General features: G+C 36.8%; 3 protein-coding genes across 3 annotated transcripts; all 3 read right to left on the bottom strand.

The window, feature by feature from the left end:
• Positions 1–462: 462 nt before the first annotated feature.
• LOC110373080 (sorting nexin-12) lies at positions 463–7,691 on the bottom strand. The gene is made up of 4 exons (XM_021330212.3): positions 7,412–7,691; positions 7,170–7,265; positions 6,014–6,116; positions 463–1,992 (listed from the first exon to the last, which is right to left on the bottom strand). The coding sequence occupies exons 1-4, from the start codon at positions 7,583–7,585 to the stop codon at positions 1,865–1,867; spliced, it is 501 nt and encodes a 166-aa protein (XP_021185887.1). The 5' UTR covers positions 7,586–7,691; the 3' UTR covers positions 463–1,864.
• Positions 7,692–8,118: 427 nt separating this feature from the next.
• Positions 8,119–13,842, bottom strand: LOC110373074 (pre-mRNA-splicing factor Slu7). The gene is made up of 12 exons (XM_064035562.1): positions 13,560–13,842; positions 13,067–13,221; positions 12,738–12,830; positions 11,461–11,650; positions 11,069–11,151; positions 10,774–10,919; positions 10,168–10,351; positions 9,560–9,705; positions 9,132–9,237; positions 8,865–8,964; positions 8,561–8,754; positions 8,119–8,320 (listed from the first exon to the last, which is right to left on the bottom strand). The coding sequence occupies exons 1-12, from the start codon at positions 13,726–13,728 to the stop codon at positions 8,147–8,149; spliced, it is 1,740 nt and encodes a 579-aa protein (XP_063891632.1). The 5' UTR covers positions 13,729–13,842; the 3' UTR covers positions 8,119–8,146.
• A 410-nt stretch (positions 13,843–14,252) lies between these two features.
• LOC110372833 (kinesin-like protein KIF20B) lies at positions 14,253–23,390 on the bottom strand. Its single transcript, XM_064035475.1, has 13 exons — positions 22,907–23,390; positions 22,397–22,651; positions 21,835–21,963; positions 21,395–21,505; positions 21,121–21,271; positions 19,273–19,468; positions 18,735–18,883; positions 18,361–18,484; positions 18,029–18,173; positions 17,781–17,837; positions 17,613–17,697; positions 15,093–17,352; positions 14,253–14,509 (listed from the first exon to the last, which is right to left on the bottom strand). The coding sequence occupies exons 1-13, from the start codon at positions 23,258–23,260 to the stop codon at positions 14,368–14,370; spliced, it is 4,158 nt and encodes a 1,385-aa protein (XP_063891545.1). The 5' UTR covers positions 23,261–23,390; the 3' UTR covers positions 14,253–14,367.
• Positions 23,391–23,407: the final 17 nt, after the last annotated feature.

Here is a 23,407-nt window from a genome sequence, read left to right on the forward strand (position 1 = left end):
ATGGGGAAAGTCACTGATTTGTTGATTTCTGACACTATATAGGATGGTTGACTGCTGCCCCACCCTGAGCCCAAAGCTGGCTACGCCCATGTTTCGGATCCTTACAGAATCCATGATCACGGACAGACTAAGGTGTTGGTCGTCTTGATATTATAGTTACAATCAGCTACCCTACATTTTGTTGATTATTAACAATACGATTCACGCAGAACGAGCTTACTGTATCCATAGGTCTAGCAGCAGTTCGATCCACGTTCGTGGTGGACCGGAATCGCCAACTTTACAAAGTGAGTTCTTATCGCGCGTTGTCGAATACTATTATGATTTAAACTCATTTTAGAGATACAGATTCTATATCTACGGTAAGAAAACACTTAAGTTTGGGTCTTTTTATAGTCAAGCGAGTCTGCACGCGGGCCAGAAAAGTACAATAATGGGAGATTCGCTAATTAAAACACACAATGACATGATAGCAAATTTATTTATCCTAATACGATAGACATAATACATTGTATTCCAATTTATTTGGTGTACAACGAAAATACATGTAAATTATACTTCTGTGTAACTAAACAGTCGATTATTATCTAGTGATGGACACACTTTATAGCTAGTGATATAAAGCTAGATTTTTTTCTTATTTTTTGTACACCAAGGACTCAGTGTCAATTCTTATTTGAAAACATTATTTGATTTCTATAAATAATATTGCCAAACTCCAGTTCACCCCTGTAAATAAAGAAACACGTTTTTAAACTATACCTAATTTACCTATGTTATTCAGATTACTTTTAACTTTCGCTCTTTCAACGCACTAACGGGGCATTACAATTTCATCCAAAACTGTTCAGCCGTTAACGCTTTACATCTACCCATAGAGTAACACACAATAAATACAATCAATTTCCTTAACGAAATTATAAAAAATGAATAAGATATTAAAATAATGAGATTTATAATGCATTACATGTCGAAATATACATGGCATACCACGAAACAACGTGACCAACTGATGAGCTTGATCGTTATACGAATAATTTCAACAATACCAATTATATTGCTTAATAATTTAAACAATAACTTATTTTTGTTCTAATACATTTAAATCTGTGAAACATTATGCATATCGAGTCTTTCTGTGTTTCATTAAAATAAATGAAGAGCATTACTTTCTTTTTATAAAATATAATCTGTGGAATGCTGTGCTGTGTTATCTGTTGTCTCAAAAGATAGCATTAGTTTCTTTTTATTTGTAATCACTGAAGATTATTGCATATTGTGTTCGTAACAAAAACTAGAAGGCAGGGTCAGATATTTGTCACAACTGCAATAACATTCGGAGAGGAACTTTAAAACTACTCGCTTGTTGCAACCGGTCTATGTACCAACTCACCACCTTGTCTCATAGCTGTCGGACTACTACAGAACACATTGATGCAACACAGACACTTTATCTCCCTGTACCAGACAGGCCTATTTATACGTCCATTGATATGATATACTATCTCACAAAACTGTACTAACATTTCAATTCTTTACAAGATTTTCAATTCGCCAGTTTGTAGCAATCGGATACAATTTACACATTATTTAGAAAGAATCTGTGTTACCAAGTCCTTGCCGATGTGAAGACATACATATGCAGTATTAGCGGTCACACTCATGGTCAATGTGTGCGTGAATTTGTAATTACGAACGCACACATGCAACGTTTTTAACACATTAACAACATCACGTTTAACAAGGATATATTAAAAAAAACACGAGTTTGGAACCTCCTTTTTGGTTATAGGCCAATGAACGGTCACACACAAGGAGGATGGTTTTAAAGTTCGAAGCTCGCATCGTGTTCCGGTATTGTCTATTATGTGTTCCGTATCTTCCCGGGCACGTAGCTCTTGTCTATGTTGGGCTCTTGCAGAAACATGTGAAGGCACCGCTCGTTTTGCGCCAGTGGATGGCCAGCTATCTTGTTGATGAATACTTCTAGACCTGTGAACGAAGAAATAAGAACATATTAATAATGATTTTAGCTGCAACCTGTTGTTCTGAATGACCCCACTAGAAAGAATTGTAAACAAGTATTATTAGCTCATTATTAAGTATGTATTGCATCATATTTAGCATATCGGTACGTCAGAACATTCAATTTCTAGTATGGCTTCAATTAGTTAGATCGATGAATAATACTAGATAGGATTCTCCAAATTAATATTTCTGCGAAAATCAAAAAGAAACGATAGAATCCGCCCAGTTTTTTCAATACCCCGAAACTGGATAGTCTGATAAACATTCAGCAATTTTATTATGAAGTTTCGTATCAGTGATAACGCAGTATTTAGGTATATTATAAAAGGCCAATAAACTTGTGTTCATTATATGAAATTGTAACAAGTACACAATAGATCTGAAATGACGTGAGTGAAATAACAATAGCATATTCAGTTATTGTATTGATTTGTAACATTTTTAACTATTGTTTATTTAACCAAGAAAATTAGCATTCTAGTACAAATCTATGCTAAAGTATTTTGCAGGAAGCTATTAATTTCCCTAGAAGAATAAGAATATTTCTAAGCATATTTATTACATACATTTCGTTATACGAGTTCCAATAATTATATTTTTATCTAGATAATGCCTGCACTATCAAGATTTATTAAATTACTCTTCATTAAATTTAATCAATCATGAACATTATAAAAAAAATGCAATCATCATCATTGTAACTGTAGGACATTAATCAGCTTAATTTTAATTTGCCTTATATGCATATTTCCCTAAACATGTGTACTCAACAAAAAAAGATTATAACATTTTTGAGTTTAGTTAAGATACTTAATCAAGACTCAATGGAGAAAATTAAATGCAAAAAAATAATGTATTGCCCATCACTAAAATCTTAATCATTGCCTTATAAAATTCAATCGCACCTAGCCAAATAATGCTTGAAACGTATTTCTTGATCACGCAATCTAATTATTGTTTTAAGTTTACGTTCAAAACACATAAATCTAGTGAAACATGCAAGGTATAGAGGCTAAGTGGCCTAGTATTTTATTTAGGGAGGAAAATATGACTAAATGGTAACCGTAACATGCCCAAAATGTTACAAATTTTACTGTTCTTAAGTACTTTTTTTAATAATAAAGAGGAGATTTTTTTTATTTCTTTGTATGTTAAAGGCTTCGAAACTACTGAACGGATTCGAAAAAAAATTGCATATATGTGTATAAATCTGATAGAAATCCACACTGTCCCCGGTCCTGGAGTAACATATACCTATTAGCCTATATTTTATCCCAGTACAGGAAGAAGTTCACCCGAGACACGTGTGAAACCGCGGGGAAAAAGCTAGTATATACTAATTTTACCGTCCTTATATTATTTTACCGATTGTCTATTTAAAGTAATTTCCTCTTTTAAAGTAGCGACTTAATACTGATTTATTGAATATAATTTATTGTACATTAAAATTAGTACTTATTAATCAATGATTCAAGAAATACGATGAATCACTCCACAATGATAATAATGTTGGCATATATTCAAAACATATTATTTAAATTAACACTAATTTTAGCATTTTCTCGCGATTCCAAAATTGTATTATCGAGATTAATATCTTTATCTATTCCGAATATAGACTTCATTCAAGATTATTTTCCAAAAATAGTTGCAACCATCTGAATGGACGGTTCAAAACAAACTAGCCGATTTATAAAGAAGGAAGTAAAAATGACCAATCCTATAACTATAAACAAACGAAATATGTAACGTCCTCTAATATATACTAATGTTATAACGAGGAATCATTTTTTGGTTCGTTTGTACCCAAAAGGCTCCGAAACTACTGAACCGATTTGCAAAATTCTTTCACAGTTGGAACTACACTGTTACTAAGTAACAGACTATATTTTATCCCCCTACGGATAGTAATTCCCACGGGACGCGGGTGAAACCGCGGGCAATCGGCTAGTCATATATAGAAATGGGTCACACAATCACATCCTTTCTATTTATTCCCTTCTCAGTCTGATAATGTACCAATTTACCGCCAAAGCTATGTACCACTTGTTACTTCAAATGGGACAATTTTGTTTATGTGTATCAACTATTTTTATATTGGCACCCTTTCAAACTATTTACGCGACAAGTGACCAACTACGTCACACAGCTTATTATTATTGTAATATTTCTAAACAGTAAAACGCAGTGTTTTTTTATTTTTTATTTTAAACTAGATTTCATTGTAGAAAGCTAGTGGCCAAAATTTGTTTATTTATAAATATATGATAAGTTTGCATATCATAATTTTGGAGATTAAAATAATAAACATAAGTAGTTGTTCCGCGCGGATCCTTTGCCTAACTTCTTCCCTTCCCGGATATACCAGACTATCTATAGTGATTTATTTAAATCAGTTCAGTAGTACACACGTGATAGCGCGACAAACAGTTGCTTTCGCATTCATAAAATTAGCAAGGATTATTGTACTTAAAACCCATCTTAAATGAAACACAAACACTAGATTACTAAGATAAATATCAACTTAGCATTAACTCGATAAATAATGCATGTTGCACACAATTATCATAACTCGTAAGTATGTTATAGCAATTATGTAAATGTACCATACGTACATACATACATGTTGCTATAGTAGGTCAGTCAATATTTGATAGATACTGGCAATTTCCCCATAAGTTCATATGTTGATAACAAAGAGTAATAAATATTTTGTACTTGTTTTCCCCAAAAAGTACACTTATTTAGGAGTTTTGATAACAATAGTAAAAATTTACATATAATAGGTATCCCATTACTAGATCAATGCGTGAGTGAAAACACATTATTCCTAAATAATTTTTTTTTTTTTTTTCTCTTTATTTATTATTAGGGACTTTTACACTTATGTGTATATCAGTCCCATCATACCATATAACAAGATTCCTTAACTAAAGCGTAACCTAGAAAACATAAATACTTTGTATGCCGATTCTGAATTAGGATCAGAAAGTATATCATGGAATACACCCACATTATAACTATTTAAATTTAAATCTTTAAATAACTCGGCTCTTTCAGACTGAAACCTGGAACACTCCATCAACAAGTGTACTGCATCTTCCGGCGTTGCACATACGTCACAGTTTGGTGAAGCCGTTCTTTTCATTAAAAATCCAAACTTGTTGAGTGGGATGTGTCCTGATCGCAGTCTGTGAGCGATCACAACCATCCGCCTACTTAACTTAGTGTTGCAAAACCATGGTACATGAGGAGGCTCCAATACCATAGATTTATACCATATCCCTTTCGACTTAGATCTTTCGTTAAAATATTCTTTCCAAAGTTCATAACATTTGTTTCTGTATTTAGGTAGCAGTTCCATAAAATAGGTCCCCATATCTATTTCTATACCCTCCTCTATTCCCAATTTTGCCAAACGGTCAGCCTCCTCATTACCATGTAAGCCTATATGCGATGGAACCCATTGCAATCTCAGATCAAACCCCCTAGTGGTTAGCTTTTGTATCTTAGAAAGAATACCATATGCTATCGATGCACCTCTGCAACCAGAGGCGCATCGAGCTATATGTTGTAATGCGCTTTTACTGTCTACACAAATCACTGTTTTTCTTTTATCATTGTTATGAATATATACCAAATACCTTCAAATAATTGAATGAATAATTCAATTATCTAACCTTTCATATTTTTTTTACTTTAATGCTGGGAAAATACATATGGCTAACCATGTAATTATGGTTCAAGTTTACCTGCATTCAAATGTCAAAAGTCAAGGTAACCATTTGCTCAATTACTGAACTTAGAATCTGCAAGATTTTTGTCAGAAACTAAATTCAGTTGAAGTAATGTTAAAATCATCATAGAAAATATTTTATTTTTGGATGAGAAACTTGTAGTTATTTTTTGGTGAAAATTTATAACATTAGAGCAACAAACGGAAAAATAGAATTAAGTGAAACTGGGTCGCTAATATAATACATACCTTTTCTACGGTCTTCAATAAATTCCTCTTCGAAAATTCCATCGTCTCCGCGGAATGGTAGCTGTCTTTTGAGAGCCTTGCCTGGTAGTGGTGGTACGACAATCTACAAAAAAATAATAACATTCAATAAAGTGTATAAATAAGTTGTGGTGGCCTAGTGGGTCATCAAACTCGTAAGTATGTGTGACTTGGTTCGATGCTATCAGGTCTGGCAAGTACCAATGCAAAATTATCTAAGTTTGTATGTAGTTTTTAAGCATATCTTGGATACCAGTGGCCCAATTAAAGGTGAAGAAAAACATCTTCACATCTTTCAGACTACATAGTCCAGGATCCCAACTATAAAATCTGAAATCGCCAACCCAAATTGAGCAAGCTTGGTGATTAACGCTCAATCCTTCTGTGTGTGCGAGGAGGCCACCGAACAGCGATGGGACAAAAGAAAGGCTGGTGATGAATGTCGCGTCTTTCTTTGTCTGACAAGTACAAAATATCTATTGTTTATAATGTATCTATTGTATGTATTTGATAAAAGATAGCATGAGCCATGTTGATTACAAATAATTTATTAAGAATACACACATTTCATTCAAGATTCAGATACCTAGTTTATGACTCATGACAGAAAGTTCTAGCATAAATCACTGACTAATTGATGCATAAATATTTAAGGATTGTCTTTGTCTTACTTATTAACTTAAGTAATTGGTGGCATGATTGGGCCAAAGGTCAGATATTAATGTTTTTGATTGCAGAAACACAAATGTTATTTTTTGTGACTAATCTGTCACTTGCCAGGTTTGTATACTTAATATATTAATTATTGTGCATGCAAATTCATCTCCTAATCAAAGTACAAGCAACTATCAGCACTCAAACATATGAATGTCACCAGTTCAGTGCTCTTTCTTCAATAACATAAATAAGACTATACTGATCCACATTCTTACTATTATTTTGTAAACAAAACCACTTCTAAAAATATAATAGTGCAAAAAATTATAAACATCATCAACAAAGCAAAATCTGTTATCAAATTAATGTGGGGACTGGCCGTTTATGAATCACACGTAACAATAAACATTTTTGTTCGCTGATAACAGGCAAAAAACACGCACTTTTTATCAATCACCAAAATAGTTCCCATTGGACTTACCTTACTATCCCTCTCCAATTCGTTTCTAAGCCATTCGAAATCGCTGTACCGCCGTCTGACGCTTGATTCTTTAACTTTAAACACTGGCAGGTTCGTCTGTAAGCAAAAAACTTGGTTTGCTAGAATTATCTCCTCGTATCGGCGTATCGCCGCGTCCGTCCGTGATACGCCCACAAATTCACGTCGACGCGTCGATAGGCCGTTAATCTAATTATATGACAATAATAGAGTCACCAGCTTACCCTCATGCGAACTTCGTAATCCGTGTAACGTTTCTTCCCTACTCCCATGGTCGTGACAGGGTTCACGACGTCGATTTCTAGGAAGTTAGCCGGTGCCGCGTAGGCATCGTCCAGGGTCTGCTTCTTCACATTCAGTCGCCTCGTCGCGTCGGCTGTCGTATCTTCAGCCATCATAACTCTTTATTTATTGTAACAATCACAAAAACTATGAATAGGACGGTCCACTAATCAAAATGGAAATGAAAAATGACAAGAGTGAAACATCGTTTGACATTTCAACAAATATGGCGGAGTATACGAGACTTCGAAAAACTACCAACATCAATGGAAGTTTTCTCTCTTTAATGAAATTGAATAAATTATGAGTAAAATTGTGTCTTATTGTAAATTAAATTGGACAAAATCAAACGTTTATTAATGTACTAAAATACTTTTGAAATGATTGAGGATTCCTATAGATTTTACTAAATACCATATTTGAGGATGGTAGCACTGATTGGTATTTTAATTCGGAATGGTAATTGGCACTGGAAATTACTATTCTGCCACATGAATGACCTCACTGGAATGATTCACACCGTGAAGGTAAACAAGAAAGTTTTTGTTCCATGTTTTTTTATGAAATTCCAGGCAAGTCACTTAAGCTTTGCTTAAAATTGTTCTTAGGAGGTAGGATAGATGAGGAAAACAGCCAAAAGTTGTAGGTTCATTTATAATTTGTTTTATTTACATAGTTCATAGAAACTGGCTCATAGGGTCTTCTTCCCGCCTCTTCTTCATCTTATACGCTTCGAGTTCGTCTTCCGTGGGCGCCTTCACTTCGAACATGCTGTTGTATGGGCGTTTCCTCTCGTCCACTGACAGGAGGTATTCAGCGCGCTTCTGTGACCGTTCCTCCAGTTCCAAAGCCTGAAATTAATTCAGATAAAGTTTTTGTTATCAATGCACGTGGTAAGTAGTGATGGGTGAAATCTCATTAATCATTTTTGTTTTGGGGAAAATGCATGTGATTTTATAAATAAGGAGGACAAGAGCTAATTAAAATGCATTTGACAATTTAACGACACTACAAGTTGTAAAGATGCTACGATATCTATCAAGATAGCTGCGATTTTTTTCTAATATCTGGAGGCAGGAACAAAAATATACCTTTTTCAGCTTATCTTCCTCACGCTTTTCTTTCTTGAGTTCCTTCTTCTTCTTCTTTTTGGCTTTCTTCTTATTTTTCTTCTTCTTGCTGGTCTTTTCAGTCTTAGATCTTATTTCCTGCTCCGATTCTGACGAACTGCTGTCTGAACTTGATTCTGATGATGACGATGATTTGTCTGACTTTTCTTTTTCAGCTGTAAAAATAATAATATTTTTATATTCGATTTTATGTGATTTTTACTCTCGATATGCAAGATAAATCTGGTGGGCAGGTTAATTAGCCAAAGATTTGTGAGATAAATACCATTTTCTTTCTTTTCTGTGTGTTCTTGCGATGGCGCCGCTTTGTCTTCAGAAACTTCCAGAACTACTGACTTTCCTGCTTCACCAACACAGTATGACATCTAGAAACAATAACTATATTAAATATACAACTAACATATAGGATTGCACATATAGCACGTCTAAGCTGAAAATACGTTAAATTACGGTAGTGCAACGCGTCATTTCAACCTAGACGAGTCCTTTTAGGGAAAATGTTTCGTATTTGTACTTTGTAACGTGGCAATACCTTTATAAAAGAGTGGCAACACTTGTACCCCCACTGTCCGTCGCGCCAATACGACCCCCAGACGGACGTGTGGTTGTTTATCAGCACATCTTCTTCGTATTTACTCCTGAAAATAATGTGAGGGAAGTTATTTCACATGAAATAAAAGGTTTACATAGTTTTGCATATAAATACACAGTAGATTTTATGTAAACAGTCTGTGATCATAGCATAGGTTTTTAGATGGTCCATCTAAATAAATTCACCATAATTATATACTTTACATTTATAAGACATAGATACTACATATCTTCCATCGGTGATTTCAGTCACGTTCCGGGGGAACAACTTCCCAAACCCACATAAGAAATTAACATATGTTAATCAATATCGAACTTTTGCATTGAAATATTAGTAGGAAGTTAGGATTTATTGACTTTTCTACTTACTTAGCGAGTTGTTTCTCAGGTCCCTGCACTAATGTTCCGTCTCTGTTGTACCGTGTGAATACTTCAGTTTGGGCCATCAGCAGTTCTTTAGGCGGTGCGGCCAAATGCTCCTCACCTCCATACTTCTCTAAGATTGATTGTTTCACCTGTAACAAATGGTTTTTGGGTTAAGTATGAAATGTAGACAGACTATCAAAAATATTATGTACAATTTTATGCAACACAGTTTGTATTTTTCTTTAAATTGGACTGGGTTTTATTTACTTACATAGAACAAATATTATTCACATCTTGTATGGGTAAACTTGTAAGATTAGCCTTTGCTAGCTTTTTTTTATTTTATTTTAAAATATAGGCTAATCGGAAAGTCGATTTTCAATTGTAAAAACTTTGTCTAAGAGATTCCTCTACACTAATGGTACAGTTGTCCACTTAAGACTAATCTAGGGAGGACCCTTCGACATACTCCTCGAAGTAATGACACTTCAAATCGGGATACACAGCTGTGTTGCTGAAAAGTTTTTTTATTACCGCTTCTTGTCATCATATTACGAATGACGAACGAGTGAGAGCGTTTTTGGGGGTTATCCTTTATGACATTATCTGACCTGCGTCTTGAAGTGGTCCTTCTTGTCATGGTACTGTCGCTGCAGCAGCTGCAGCTTGGTGGGCTCGGCCAGCAGGTGCACGTCCAGGCCGCGCGCCTGCGCCTCCCACGCGAACAGCTGCGCCGCCGCGTGCACCGCCGTGTCGCCGCTGAACCGGACGAAGTTCTCGCCTTGGTAGTCCGATCTGAGGGATAAGAAGGAGGATATAAAGAACCAATATCGTCATCGTTTCAGAAGAAAGACATCCACTGCTGGACCAAAGCGTCGGATCTGCGGGATAATTAGATTAACAAAGAAAGAGGCAAAAATAGAGGGTCAATTTCGTCGTCGTTTCATCCGAAAGACGTCCACCGCTGGACAATGCTGGACCAAGGCCTCCCACAGAATTTACCATTTACAGGGTGGTATAATTTTAATTAAGTACAATGGCTTTAATTGACTTAGTTAAACTTGAGTAATTTTAATGATAATCCCCAAAAAAGTTTATGACTTTTCTTGCACTTTCAGAACTGAACTACTTAAGAAACCCGATTATAACTATCCCATTACCAAACGAACGAACTTTCTCTTTATAACAATTACAATAATAGGCACAATAGAACTCACTCTACAGCCACGGGATTAGGATTGTCCCTCATAGAACGAGTCTTGGGATCGTAGTAGGCAGAGTTAGGGTCCAAGTTCCGCAGGTACTTCGCAGTGTCCTCTCTGATACGCAGGTTACGAACTGTGATGCGCTGCTTCGAGTCTACCTGAAATTGCGATGTAAAAGTATGGATAAGTATTAGAGTTAAATAGTATTTTTGACGTGGCATTTAAATCATCAGACAGATCAGATAATTCTACAGATATTGTATGATATACATAAAGGATCTTTAAATTAAATTAATTATAATCTTACCTTAGTACCAGGCATATCAACTTCATCTACATATTTGTCCTCATCTTCTTCAGCATTATCATCATCCTCAGTGGCTGTGGGATCTATAATGAAATTACATAATGAAAATATAAGGTTATTATAGCTTACAAAATCCAGAATATTACATAAGACTATCTAAGGACTTTGTTCAGTTACATGACATTTGACATTATAATTTACGTACTAATTCTACGACCTATTACATGTACTATGCATGGTGAGTTTCAAGTTTAGATTTGCAGTTGAATGTGTGGGAACAATTAAATAAGGTCTAAAAAGAAAACTAGGAAAATAGATGGTGTGTGTTTATTACTGAATTAATTAATGCTTAGCTGATTTTACTCAAAAAGTTAATAATTATCTGGACTTACCTTGTTCTAATTTCTTAGCCCTAAGCTCTCTCTTAGCATCCTCAACTTTCTGATACTCCTCGATGATAGCCTTATGCTGGAGAGGATCGTAACCATTCCACCTGTCCCGCTTGCCATCATAACTGAGGTTTAAGTTGGGCTGTGCAAACTCATCCGCTGCAATGCCAGCATTTGTGAATCTTGCACCTATCTGTAACATTGTGAAGAAAATGTATTGGATTGCTTATGGATCGTAACTTTTGAAGTTTATTCTATGAATATGTTGTCATGAATTAGCATTGTAAGCAAAACAAATAGTTTATTTTTAAGGGATTGTTCACACCAAACGTATTGTCCGCCGCTGACTGTGAGTATACTCACTGTCTGCCCCAGTGTGAACGTCGACTCAATCTGCAGTACGCGTACTCACCAAGCCGACAATAGGCTATAGCGTACGATGCGCTACATGTGTGACGAACAAAAGAATAGGCTCTTGTAGGTTCACACTAGATGCGTACGCTGAGCGGCTGACTATTCTACACATAAAAGGGCTCAGTATTTGAAGTTGCTCGTAGTATTTTATAAACGATAAAACTAGCGTAATTTATTTTTTTCAAATCAGACGTTTTACTGATATTTCAATTAAATGATGCGCATTCAGATAGTTGCCATTTGCGAAGCTCTAGAGGAAGACGAAAATAATAAAAAGAAGAGATTGTGGGTACATCCCTTAAATTTGAAGAGATGTTTTCTTGGTCAATTTCATACTTTATATTTCGAATATAGACTTTATCCAAATAAGTTCAAGAAATATTTTCGTATGACAGTAAAACATTCGATGAGTTACTATCTTTAATACGTTTAAGTTTATATAAAAGGGACACTAATTATCGTCGTGCTGAACCGAGGCGCGGCGGTGCGTACGCGGCGGAGCGGCGCTATTCGGCAACTGCGTCCGCGTAGCCAATCCGCGTCCGCCGTGCATAGTCGCGTAGTAAAATAATCGGCCACTGAGAGTCAGCTACAACAGACGACGTAACAGCGCATAGTCGGTTCGGTGTGAACGGCAATTTCAATATATATGGAAAAGCAATAAACTGCGTAACGCGCGCTCACAGTCAGCGGCCGACAATACGTTTGGTCTGAACGATGCCTAAGACATGAGTTGTTAATGACTAATTTGTTTGAAATTAAATGAATATTATATCATCTAATAAATAATTACAATAAATATTTAAAGAAAATTTACACTCTACATTCTTTGGTCTATTCTTATACAAAAACAATCTGAATGTTACCTTTCTAGGCCTGTCCAAGCAATCTTTCTTCTTGTGTGTCATAGCTCCACAATTCTCACATGCTCCTTTTCTGTACTTTGTTGCTACTTTTGTCTGTAAGAGAAACAGCAAAAACATATTCAGAGGAATAAAAATGTATGTGGAATGCAACTTGTATAATAATGTGCTGAGAGACATTTGGGCATGGAAAAACTTGATGTTGCAGTTCAATTATTCAAGACAGCTCCAATCAAGATTTTTTTAAAATTAGTTCTACAATATGCATATTACAGGAAGCTATTGTCAAACATGTAATAAATAATATCTATAAAAATAACATCAATACTTACAGTATCAACTCCCTTATGATAATAAGTGTCAAGTTTAGTAAAATGAGCCTCTCTATCCTCCTGTGGCCTCTGATGCTTGAGGGTAGGCCCAGCAGTACCGTAGTACCATGGTGCAGATGAAATATACTGCGGAATGTGAGGGTTTATGTCCTTGCCTGGAATATTAAGATAGGGTTTAGTATTTCATACACTAATAATGCAGTTTGATTAAGCTTTTGGTGAATTTTAGACTTCGATGACTATGCATAGGTGTCGGATAACGTCTTGAGACTTGAGAATCCTGGACATTAAAGTCTGTAATTGCTAGTCTGTCGTAAGTAAGCATGGTGATTAACGCACATTCTTTGTCTGTATGAAAATACGCTTACACCCAGCAGTAAGACAGGAGGAAGGCTGATGAAGACAAAGTTTTGGACGTTGAAATAGCAAAAACTCGTCATGTTTATGTTGCACTTTATAGAGGTTATGTTATCAAAAATATGAGTGTTCATACCTGTTTCGTCAACAGCAGCGGGTGCTGTACCAGCTTTACGAGCTTCTTCAAGCTCTTTAGCTTTCCTCCAGTCTTCCCTGGACTTCTTCTTTGGTTCATCTTCCTCCTCGCCAACATCATCTTTGTTGCGCAATATTTGCGACACAGCGGTGCGTGCACCCGTCGCCATGATTTAAGGTAACTTTTTATCACCACATAAGATTAAAAATGGTTAAATTGGGATGCACAACACAAAATAATGGAAATGCAAAGCAAAACGCGTAAATTCTAACAGATTTTGACAGTTGCTTTATTTTGCAAATGGCGTCGTCACATTTTTGACATGTTGACTTTGCGTTCGGAAATAGGCTATTTCATCAAGACACCTAATGAAGAGTTATGTTCAATAGTTTTTAAGTTTGCCGCGAATGCCACTGACCTCTCGCGAATGCATAGACAGAAAGCCACGGAGGACTTTCTTCCTGTAAGATTATTTTCATCATGTTGATAATGATGTAATCCGACATGACCGGAAGGATCAATCGCTGGGCCGATTTTTAGTGATTTCTGCCCAACCCAGGAGTAGAAAGAACCCAAGACCTCGTGCACACCCAGTCGTGCTACGCGTCAACAATAACAACGAGGCAGAATGCATCATCATGTAGGCTTCTCAAAATAATCGCAAAGCCTTTGCGACTGAGAAGGTATATAACAGGCAAATAAAACACCAAAATAACCATAACTACATAATTATATTTATTGATACATCATAAAGTCATTTGATACATTTAATATTAATTAATTAAGATTTGAAGTTCAGTACATTAGTCTACAATTTACGGCGGGCTCTGGGGCGGTGGTAAGACGGTCTTGGCACGTAGATGCGTTCATCACTATTGCCAGTTTGAGTTAAGGACTCCTCCAAAGGTTCCGCGCGAGGTGTGAATAACTTTCTACGATTTCTGGTGCCCCTGTGGAGAAATAAGTTTAAAATTAGAACAATGTTGAACGTGAGCGTCCATTTTATGTGCCGTGGCAAGATGAAGCTTCGAGGAATTTAAATCATGGCTAAATAATCTCTATCTGTTAGTAGATGTAAGAAATAAGTGCAATATCCAGTAATTTCATCTTCCCAGAGCGAAAATTCTTGGCAAAACATGGGTTACCCTCACCAACACACAGTTAAAACGGACAGCAAACAAAACTTTCACCCTAAAAACCAAAAATACTCTTACTTGAAGCAAAAAAACTACAATGTTACTATGTTTCAGAATCATGTCGCTTCTTACTACGTAGCCGCCTCGAATTTCTCACTTTCCTAAAGAAAAAAGTTTTGAAAGATAAGAAGAGATTTTAGAAGAAAGAAATGGAAAATTATGACAGAAAAGTGGGTATAGGTCGCCAAACTTGATGGCGGCTCGCAACTACCTTCAGAGCATTTGGCCAATAATCGCACAACTCTTGCCTGCTACACTTTAAAATGATTTCTACGCAGTGATGTTTCGAGCCGCCATAAAATTTGACGTAAATTACACAAAAGCTCGATAAACTTACATTTTAGAAGGGCAACTCTGTATCCCGAACGAAGGGGGCAGATTTTCATCCAACGCTTTTTCAGGCGAGGGTATGTCTTTGACATCTTTCTTGGGAGCAGGGACGCCCATTGTCACATCAGAGAACTCAGATTGTAAGTTCACGATGTCCTTAAGTTTATCGTCCGAATCATCATCCTGATTTTTCTTTCGTCTTAATCTTAGAGGACGTTTCCTAGCCTTGCTTTCACACTTCGCGTGACTTTCAGCTAAAATAACTTCTTCAACCTCCTTATTAATTTTCTCGTCACCATTTTTAGAATGGTGTGATTGTTTCTTTTTTCTCAAATTGTATTTAACGTCATCCTTGTCATGTTTTTCCGTACTTTCATTTGCTTCTTGTGATACAAGTAAATCAAATTCTGTGGCTCTAGGAGCAGATATGTTTTTGTAAATATTTTCGAATTCGTCAATTGTATTGTCACTTCTAGTTTGATCATTCACTGTTTGATTCGGTTCATCAGTAGATGAAGCAGGTTCTAACTTAGCGTCTTTCTTAAATCCTCGAATATTGTCATTAGTTTCTTCAACTGATGACATTGGTTCTAATTTAATTTCCTTCTTAATATTAATTTGTACTTCATTATCTTCAGGTTCAATGATTTCTCTTATAGATAGTCTTGGCTCGGCATTTTTACCTTTCTTAACTGAAAGCTGGTCTAAAACAAGTTTTTCAATAGATTGTCTAGCCATTTCAACATTGTCAACTTTTTCTTTTGCTTTTGGAGCAATAGGAGAATCGAATCCATCGAATATGTCAACAGAATCATGTTTCTTAGTTATTTTAGTTTTGTGTATGGACGATATTACGTCGGGCTTAGTAAAACTCTCACCTAAAAGTTTTCTTATAGTGCTAGGTTCAAAATCGTCATTAACGACTTCTTTGACAATTGATGGCGACCTGTCGTCATCGTTTTTTTGCAATTTATTTACATGTTTGTTACAAACGTCAACGTTTGCGCTGATATTATCAAAATATGTGCGCTTTTCTTTTACTACGGGAATTTCATCTTTACAATCGTCTTTAGGCTTATTATTGTTCTCTAACACATTATCAAAATATGTTCTTTTTTCTTTCAGAATTTTAATATTACCGAATACCGATTGATTTTGTTTGTCATCATCATCTTCTTTCGAAGCTATTTCTAATTGTTCAAACTGTCTCAAAGATGCGTCACTTCCGTGGTTGGTCTTGAAAGATCGGATAATTTTTCCTACAAGAGTTTCTGCCACTTTTTCTGACGATTTCATATTGAGATTAGTTTTCGCTCTCATCATGGTGGCTACAGGTTCTGATTTTACGGGAGCTTTCATATCAATATTTGATTTGCCTCTCGTTATTTTATTTATAGGCAGTTCTATAGTATTAGCTGTGTTAACATTTTCTTTTTCTTTACTGATAGTTTTTATTTCTGGTTCTTTTACTTTTGTATCAACATAAGACTGATCTACAACTATTGGTACTTTGAATTTGTCAGTTGCAGCTTCTTTTTCATTCCTATCAACATTTTGCGGTGCCTTTATAACAGGTGACTTGACGAAGTAAGTTCCTCTAAACGAACTTATTAGTTTTTCTTTAGAAACTTCGCTGAAACCGCCATTTTCGCTGATTTTACTTTCGCTAACAAAATAAGTTCCTCGAACTTCATGTTTTGTGCTTTTTATAGATTCATTTTTAGATTGCATTTCGTCATCTGCATCTCTTGAATCAGTTTTTGGGTCATTGGCGTATCTATCGTAAGTTAATTCACTATTGTATGTTGTGTTACTATTATTTTTCAAACTTTCATCGCACTTATCTGTTACTTCATTATCATAAGTCACATTTGTCTCAGTTTTGACACTCTCGTCAAAAGTTTCAGTGACATCAGCAACACTGTCTTTTACTTCATCAATTTTCTTAACAGACACATTTAAATCATCATCATCATCTTCACCAGTAGCGTAAGAAGAATTCCTAGAACGATCATTCTTTAGTGTTTCATGTGATTTCTCTATATCACTGTCATTTTCTTCGTCAATATTGTCTATAGTATGTACGCTAGCATTGTCACGGTTGTCACTGTGTACAACTATGGACACAGATCTGTTGAGGTCCTTTTTGAAAAGAGGTTCTAAGCTCTCGTTGAGCGGGTCGTTGGTTTCACCATCAGATTCATGCTCGCTGTCTGATAGTGACATCACGTCTTCGCGCGATGGTGTCTTGTCTTTGAATGCTTTTTCTGTAATAATAAAGATCAGATCAATTTTATGTAATTAGTTTTTAAAATTAATCTTTCCATCAACGGTTTTACCCTCGTCCCTTGAAAGCATCTTTGCACACACAATAAAATCGGCTTATAACCTTTGCCGACAAATGGACTATCATATACTCAACACAGACCAGAAGCACCTAGTTTAGCGTGTTCAAGCCAACAAACAAACTTCACATTATTAACATTAGTATGATATCATGGATTTATGAACAAAAGTATATCCTTACCGTCTCTTTCTTCAATACAAGTACGTAAATGTTCTACTTCTTCCTCAGCTCTCGCTCTCGCCAGACGTTCAGCTGTTAATTTCTCCTGAAGCAAAAGTTTGTGTTTCAGTAACATTAGCTACTTTTAATTATCGTTCATTGAAAAAATTGAATTGGACATAGTGTTACCTCCAATACTGGTATTTTGGCCAGCCTGCTTTCGTATTCTTCAACCATATCTTCCATCTGAAAAAATAAAGGTTTTAGAATTCTCAAATTCAAGAGACAATGTAATTTCTTCTTCAGACTCGATTAATTTCTAAATAGAAGTTAAGTCTGTAAGTTATAAGTTGGAAAAAACTAACATAATATTTATGAAAAATTTGATATTAGGAATGTAATTAACATGACTCTTATCGATAATTATGGCTTCTCACCTCACTGCGTAGCGCCTCAAGTTGTGCCTCATAGTACTGTTTGGTGAGATCCTTAGCTTCCTCCACCACTTCCCGCATGGTGTTGGCGGACTCTTGCTGATGTTCCTCCATAGTGGCCAGGAGCTCCCTGTTGCGGGCTTGCGCTCTGGAAGTTATTTTATTATTTTATGAATTAAAAAACATCATTTTGACGACCTTTAATGTGAAATGAGGTATTAAGGGTGAATTGCACCATTCAACTATAATGATGACCAAACCATGACAAGCTCTGATTGAATTTCAGATGGCAAATTGGCGATTTGACATTTCGTGATACGTAATAAAATACTTACTGCACAAGTTCAAAGTGTAGTCGCTCATTATCGGACCTTAGCTTCATAACTTCAGAGCTGCAATTCACTGTAGTGTCTTGTGTGCTACTCTCTAAAGTCGATAGAAGCATCGTGTTGTTTATCTCTGAAAAATTAACATATGTAAGTATTAGGATTATTGAGAAGATACGTGATTATTATGGACAGTCTACTCCCGATAACAACCTTTTTTTTGAAAGGTTTAACGTTGAAAAGTGAAACCAATTTTGGGTATTAGTGGGTAGCGGGATGTGACACATGCACTGACTCGTGTGAGGAAATTAGTTTCGTGACTACGAGTTTTACGAGAACTGTAGCACATTAAAAGATCAGAGTGTTTATCTCTCTATACTCACGTATATCCTGCGCGACGGCGGCCAGACTGAGCACGTGTTTGGTCTCGTGCGCGTACTCGGGCGAGGGGTTGAGCGTCACCACCATGCTCACCGCCTCCCCGCGGGTGCCCGACAGACCCGTGCCTAGCAGCCGGGTTAGCTTGGATTCCCTGTAATGATAATTGGTGATGTAAGTTTTTGAGGAGATTAAAAATTGTACAAAGAGTGAAACTGCTGGTACAAGTCGAAAAGCTGTTCCCCAAACACAAACTGCATATCCACAATGTAATGATTGAAACAGGATGTTCTGTATACCAAAAAGTTTTTCTAAGAATTTTAGCTGATGTTTTTTTAGACAAGTCTGTTGGATGAAGGGTTGACTACAGTTTGTTTGCAGCAAGTTTAAACCTTTCTCATGCGACGGTTATTCAGCAAAACCAACCATATTATAGAACCCATTGAATTGCCTTCAAAGTTTTATATTTTTACCCAACCCTTCTACCAACCCTTCAACCCTACCCAAACATATACATAGCTCTCATATAAACATTGTGTTGACCTGTAAGGCACCATGGCATCGTTCCTCATACGTTGCTTGCGGCGCAGCATATGCAGGCACCTCTCTAGCACATGCAGCGACGAGTTGATAGCACGAGACTCTAACATCCTCGCGCCCGTGTTGCGGGTCGCGCGAGCTCGTTCACACCCGGCGAGGTCGCATAGACGCACGTACGATGTGCGGACTGTGCCGTCGCCTGGGAAGGAAATACAGAATGAATTATAGTAGAAATGAGAGTAAATATTATACAAATTAGGCAGATATTTTTTTATTATTTACTACCTATTTACCCGCAGCTTTGTTCGCGTCCCAGGACTACTTACACCCGTGCTCAATTAAAATATACTTAGAAATATATATGTTATTCACAAAGAAATTTTCACATCAGTTCAGTAAAGTCGAAGCCATTAACGTAAAACAAACCACCAAAAAAATTTAAAAGCTATGCTGAAATGAATGTTTATAAATTTGGTCATGTATTAGATTGACATATAGGCAGTGGCGTAGCGTGGGTATCTGCCGCCCGGGGCAGTTGTCGATTTTGCCGCCCCTTCCCGTGTATTTTTTTTAACAAGTGTTACTGGCCATTTGTCATTTTTAACCGACTTCAAAAAAAGGTTTTTTTTTTTTGTATCGATGTTAAAAATCGTCAAATGACCCTTCCCGCTGTGGGTTAGCAGCGGTGAGGGAGTATCAGACTCTTACTGACTAAAAACCGTCGTGCTCCGTCGAAGGCCTTTTATGTTCCAGAGCCGCGGTAACTCTTTCGAACAACCCGCAGCCCCGGCAGAAGGGGGAGGTTCTCAAGTAGACTTTTTTTTATATCTTTGTTACATGAATTCTTGAAGGTCAAGTTCCAAATGCGCGAGCGAAGCGAGCGCGAAATTTTTATCGGACTGAAACCAAAAATTACGTAAAATTTAGCCCAAACGTACTTAACTTTTTGTTTGTTGACGGATCCAAAAATAAGGGCATATCGCTTTTGAATACGCGAGCGAAGCGAGCGCGAAATTTTTATCGGACTTAAACCAAAAATTACGTAAAATTTAGCCCAAACGTACCTACGTAACGTTTTGTTTGTTGACAAATGCAAAAATAAGGGCCATAATTTAGTTTCTGAATACGCGAGCGCAGCGAGCGCGAAATTTTTATCGGACTTAAACCAAATATTACGTAAAATTTAGTTCAAACGTACTTAACTTTTTGTTTGTTGACAAATGCTAAATTAAGCACATACAGTTTCTGAATACGCGAGCGAAGCGAGCGCGAAATTTTAATTATTTTTATTTAAGACTCAAAACCAAAATTACGTAAAATGTAGTGTCACGCGTGTTTTAAGTACCTGACAATAATTAATTTTAAGTTTAACAAGTTTCAACTTACTTGTTTAATGTTTTGTTATTGTTAGACAGTTTTATGTAGTTGCGAACAATTTTTTTTTAATTGGGTAAATTTTGCCGCCCCCTAAAAGCTGCCGCCCGGGGAATTTGCCCCCCCTGCCCCCCCCACGCTACGCCACTGCATATAGGCCACATCTTATTCATGCGCGGAAAGTACTTTCCTCATGGCGCATCCACACATGCCGCCGGGTTTCAGACCGCCTTGCCGCTGAATGCAGGCCGCCGGCTTTACCGGTTGCCGGCGGCCTGCATTCAGTATCACCTCTGCACTCCGTATCGAAGCCGCCGGCAACCAAAAGCCGCGCGTGCGGCGGCTGAGATGCGGCAAACGCCGGGCATGTGTGGATGCGCCATCAGGACGCGGGTGAAACTGGGAATGGGTGAAAAAGAATTCCACTATTACAATGTTATATGAATTGTTTTAAAAATAAATGTCATCAATCTTTACCAGCTTCAGTTAACATAGTAATAGTAAATATGCAGTGGGATCGTGAGGAATGCGCATGTACACCGGTCGCGGCGACTACCAAGTTATGTTTGCCGGCCACCATCACGTCGTATGCTTCTTCGCCTGAACGGACGAAGGCTTGTGTTGCACCCTGAGAGCAATGAAATATATTGACAGGTTTCAGATATATAAAAACAATGGAAAAATTAATCCATATAGTGTATTCATAAGTGCTTGTAGAGGACTACATTAAATATGAAAGACCCAAACTGACCTTCACATAAACATTTCCTGATGTGTCCTCTCTGATTCTTAGCTTGGTTCTCTTCTCGGGAGGAGCCAACAAGTCATATACAGCTTCATTATAGATCTCCACAAAAGATACCTGAGAAAATAATAAGCATGGTTTAAAGAATAAAAGTATGCTGTTTTGGAGAATAGTTTCTACTAGCAGTCTCATCCACATCCCATAGGACCAAACACCCGCTTACACAATAATGGATAAAAAGTAGTCTATAGCTTTCTTTGATAAGTTATCTAAACTAAAAAAAAAACAAATCGTTTCTAAGTATAGTGCTTTCAAGTAGATAAAATATACAAAAAGAATTCAAGTATAGCTAATATTCTACATTAGGTTTTTGATGGTGGTTCATTTAATTTTGTTTAGTTATTTTTATAGTACTTATAACTTCACACTTATAATGGAATCCTTACCCAAACATAGTGTCGGATCCTGTTGGACAGATCTAAGGAGCTGGCAGTCAGGTCACTGTGTAGCTGCACACTCATGCGCCGGTACTTGTCGCGGAGTGGCGCCGAGACGTGGCGTAATCTTTTCACCCACTGCAGAGAATAGGAAGTTATTTAGGCAGGTGTATTTCTTGATAGCTATGTTAAATTAAAGGACTACTTATTTGTACTAATAATATGTTTTATGGCAGTTATGTTTAAGAGTTCAGAGATACAAATGCTGAGGTCTCTATCAGTAACATAAAGGGTGTTAGATTTCACTTATGTTATTCAACTACAACACAATAAGTGTTTTTCTGTATAAATGTAATTTGGGTTGTGGAAAGTAAAAGAAAAGTAGCACAATCACAGTGTTTTTCTTATTGGACTCTTGCTTGCCCAGAACTTCATGTTCACTTTTTTGAGTGAAAGTTCTGGGCAAATGAAGTTCTGCATGCAAATATTTATTTAAGAATCTTTTGCACAAATGTCTTTCTTAGAATGAAAGTGTACAAATAAATATTGTTGTATGAAATCAGAGACAAACCTGCAACTCATAATCCTGTTCATGATGACTGAGTTTCTCAGCGCCACTCTCAGCGGGTCTGAACGCAGGCTGCTGAGCTGCATCCACCAGTCTGAACACATACTCCAAGGAGCGCGGCACCAGGCCGGGAGCTCCTACTGTACCCATGAGGGTATATGTCTTACCGGAGCCAGATGCACCGTAAGTAAGGAGCGTAAAGTTCTGCCCATCTGGGAGTTTGCGAAGATTGTCTTTGACCACTGATTCGAATATTTCCTGGAAAAGAAAAGTTCAATCTAATCAATTTATATTCATTCCACACACGTTATGTGTAGAATGAGTTGTTTTGATAAAACATGGAAACTTCAAACAGTTAACTCATCAAGCACACCCATTATAGATGACTATGTTAGATACATAGTGGATGGTAGATACATAGTAGGATAGTGCTCAGGAGTACATTGAAATCCAAATTAAAATTCCTATTCAAGGTCAATGTTACAAAAAGTAATGTAAATAAAACAAACTCACTTTCTGATTGCACTCTGCGCCGAATATCTTGGAGAACGTATACATTTTGGAGACATTGTGTTGGGTGCGGCGCCCGTGGCCTGCAGTCGCCGTGTCCAAGGAAGTCACCAGGCACTTGTCCGAACGAATCTCGTATAAGCTGTTAGGAATTTTACACGGCTTCAGCCTCAAGTACACCTGCACTAACTCCGGCTCCTCAAGCTCTGAATCTTCCTCAAATAACTCCAACAAATTAGTTCCCTTCTGTGGTCTCGGCCGCATGAACGGATTTTGTATTAACGGAGGCCGAGGCTCAATGAACGAAGGTATGTCCCTCCTGGACACTTCGTTGTCCGAATATCTTTGTTCCAACATTTTATCACCTTATATCTAAGCACTAGTTTAGAAATACATTAAATTACAAATTATTAAAACAACGAACGAACAAAACAAACGGCAACGGTTCAACTTTTGAAATAATTTTGATGTTTTTATTTTGCAATGTTGGCACTACCGAATTAA

This window comes from Helicoverpa armigera, chromosome 7, assembly GCF_030705265.1.
Source record: "Helicoverpa armigera isolate CAAS_96S chromosome 7, ASM3070526v1, whole genome shotgun sequence".
Classification (NCBI taxonomy): domain Eukaryota; kingdom Metazoa; phylum Arthropoda; class Insecta; order Lepidoptera; family Noctuidae; genus Helicoverpa; species Helicoverpa armigera.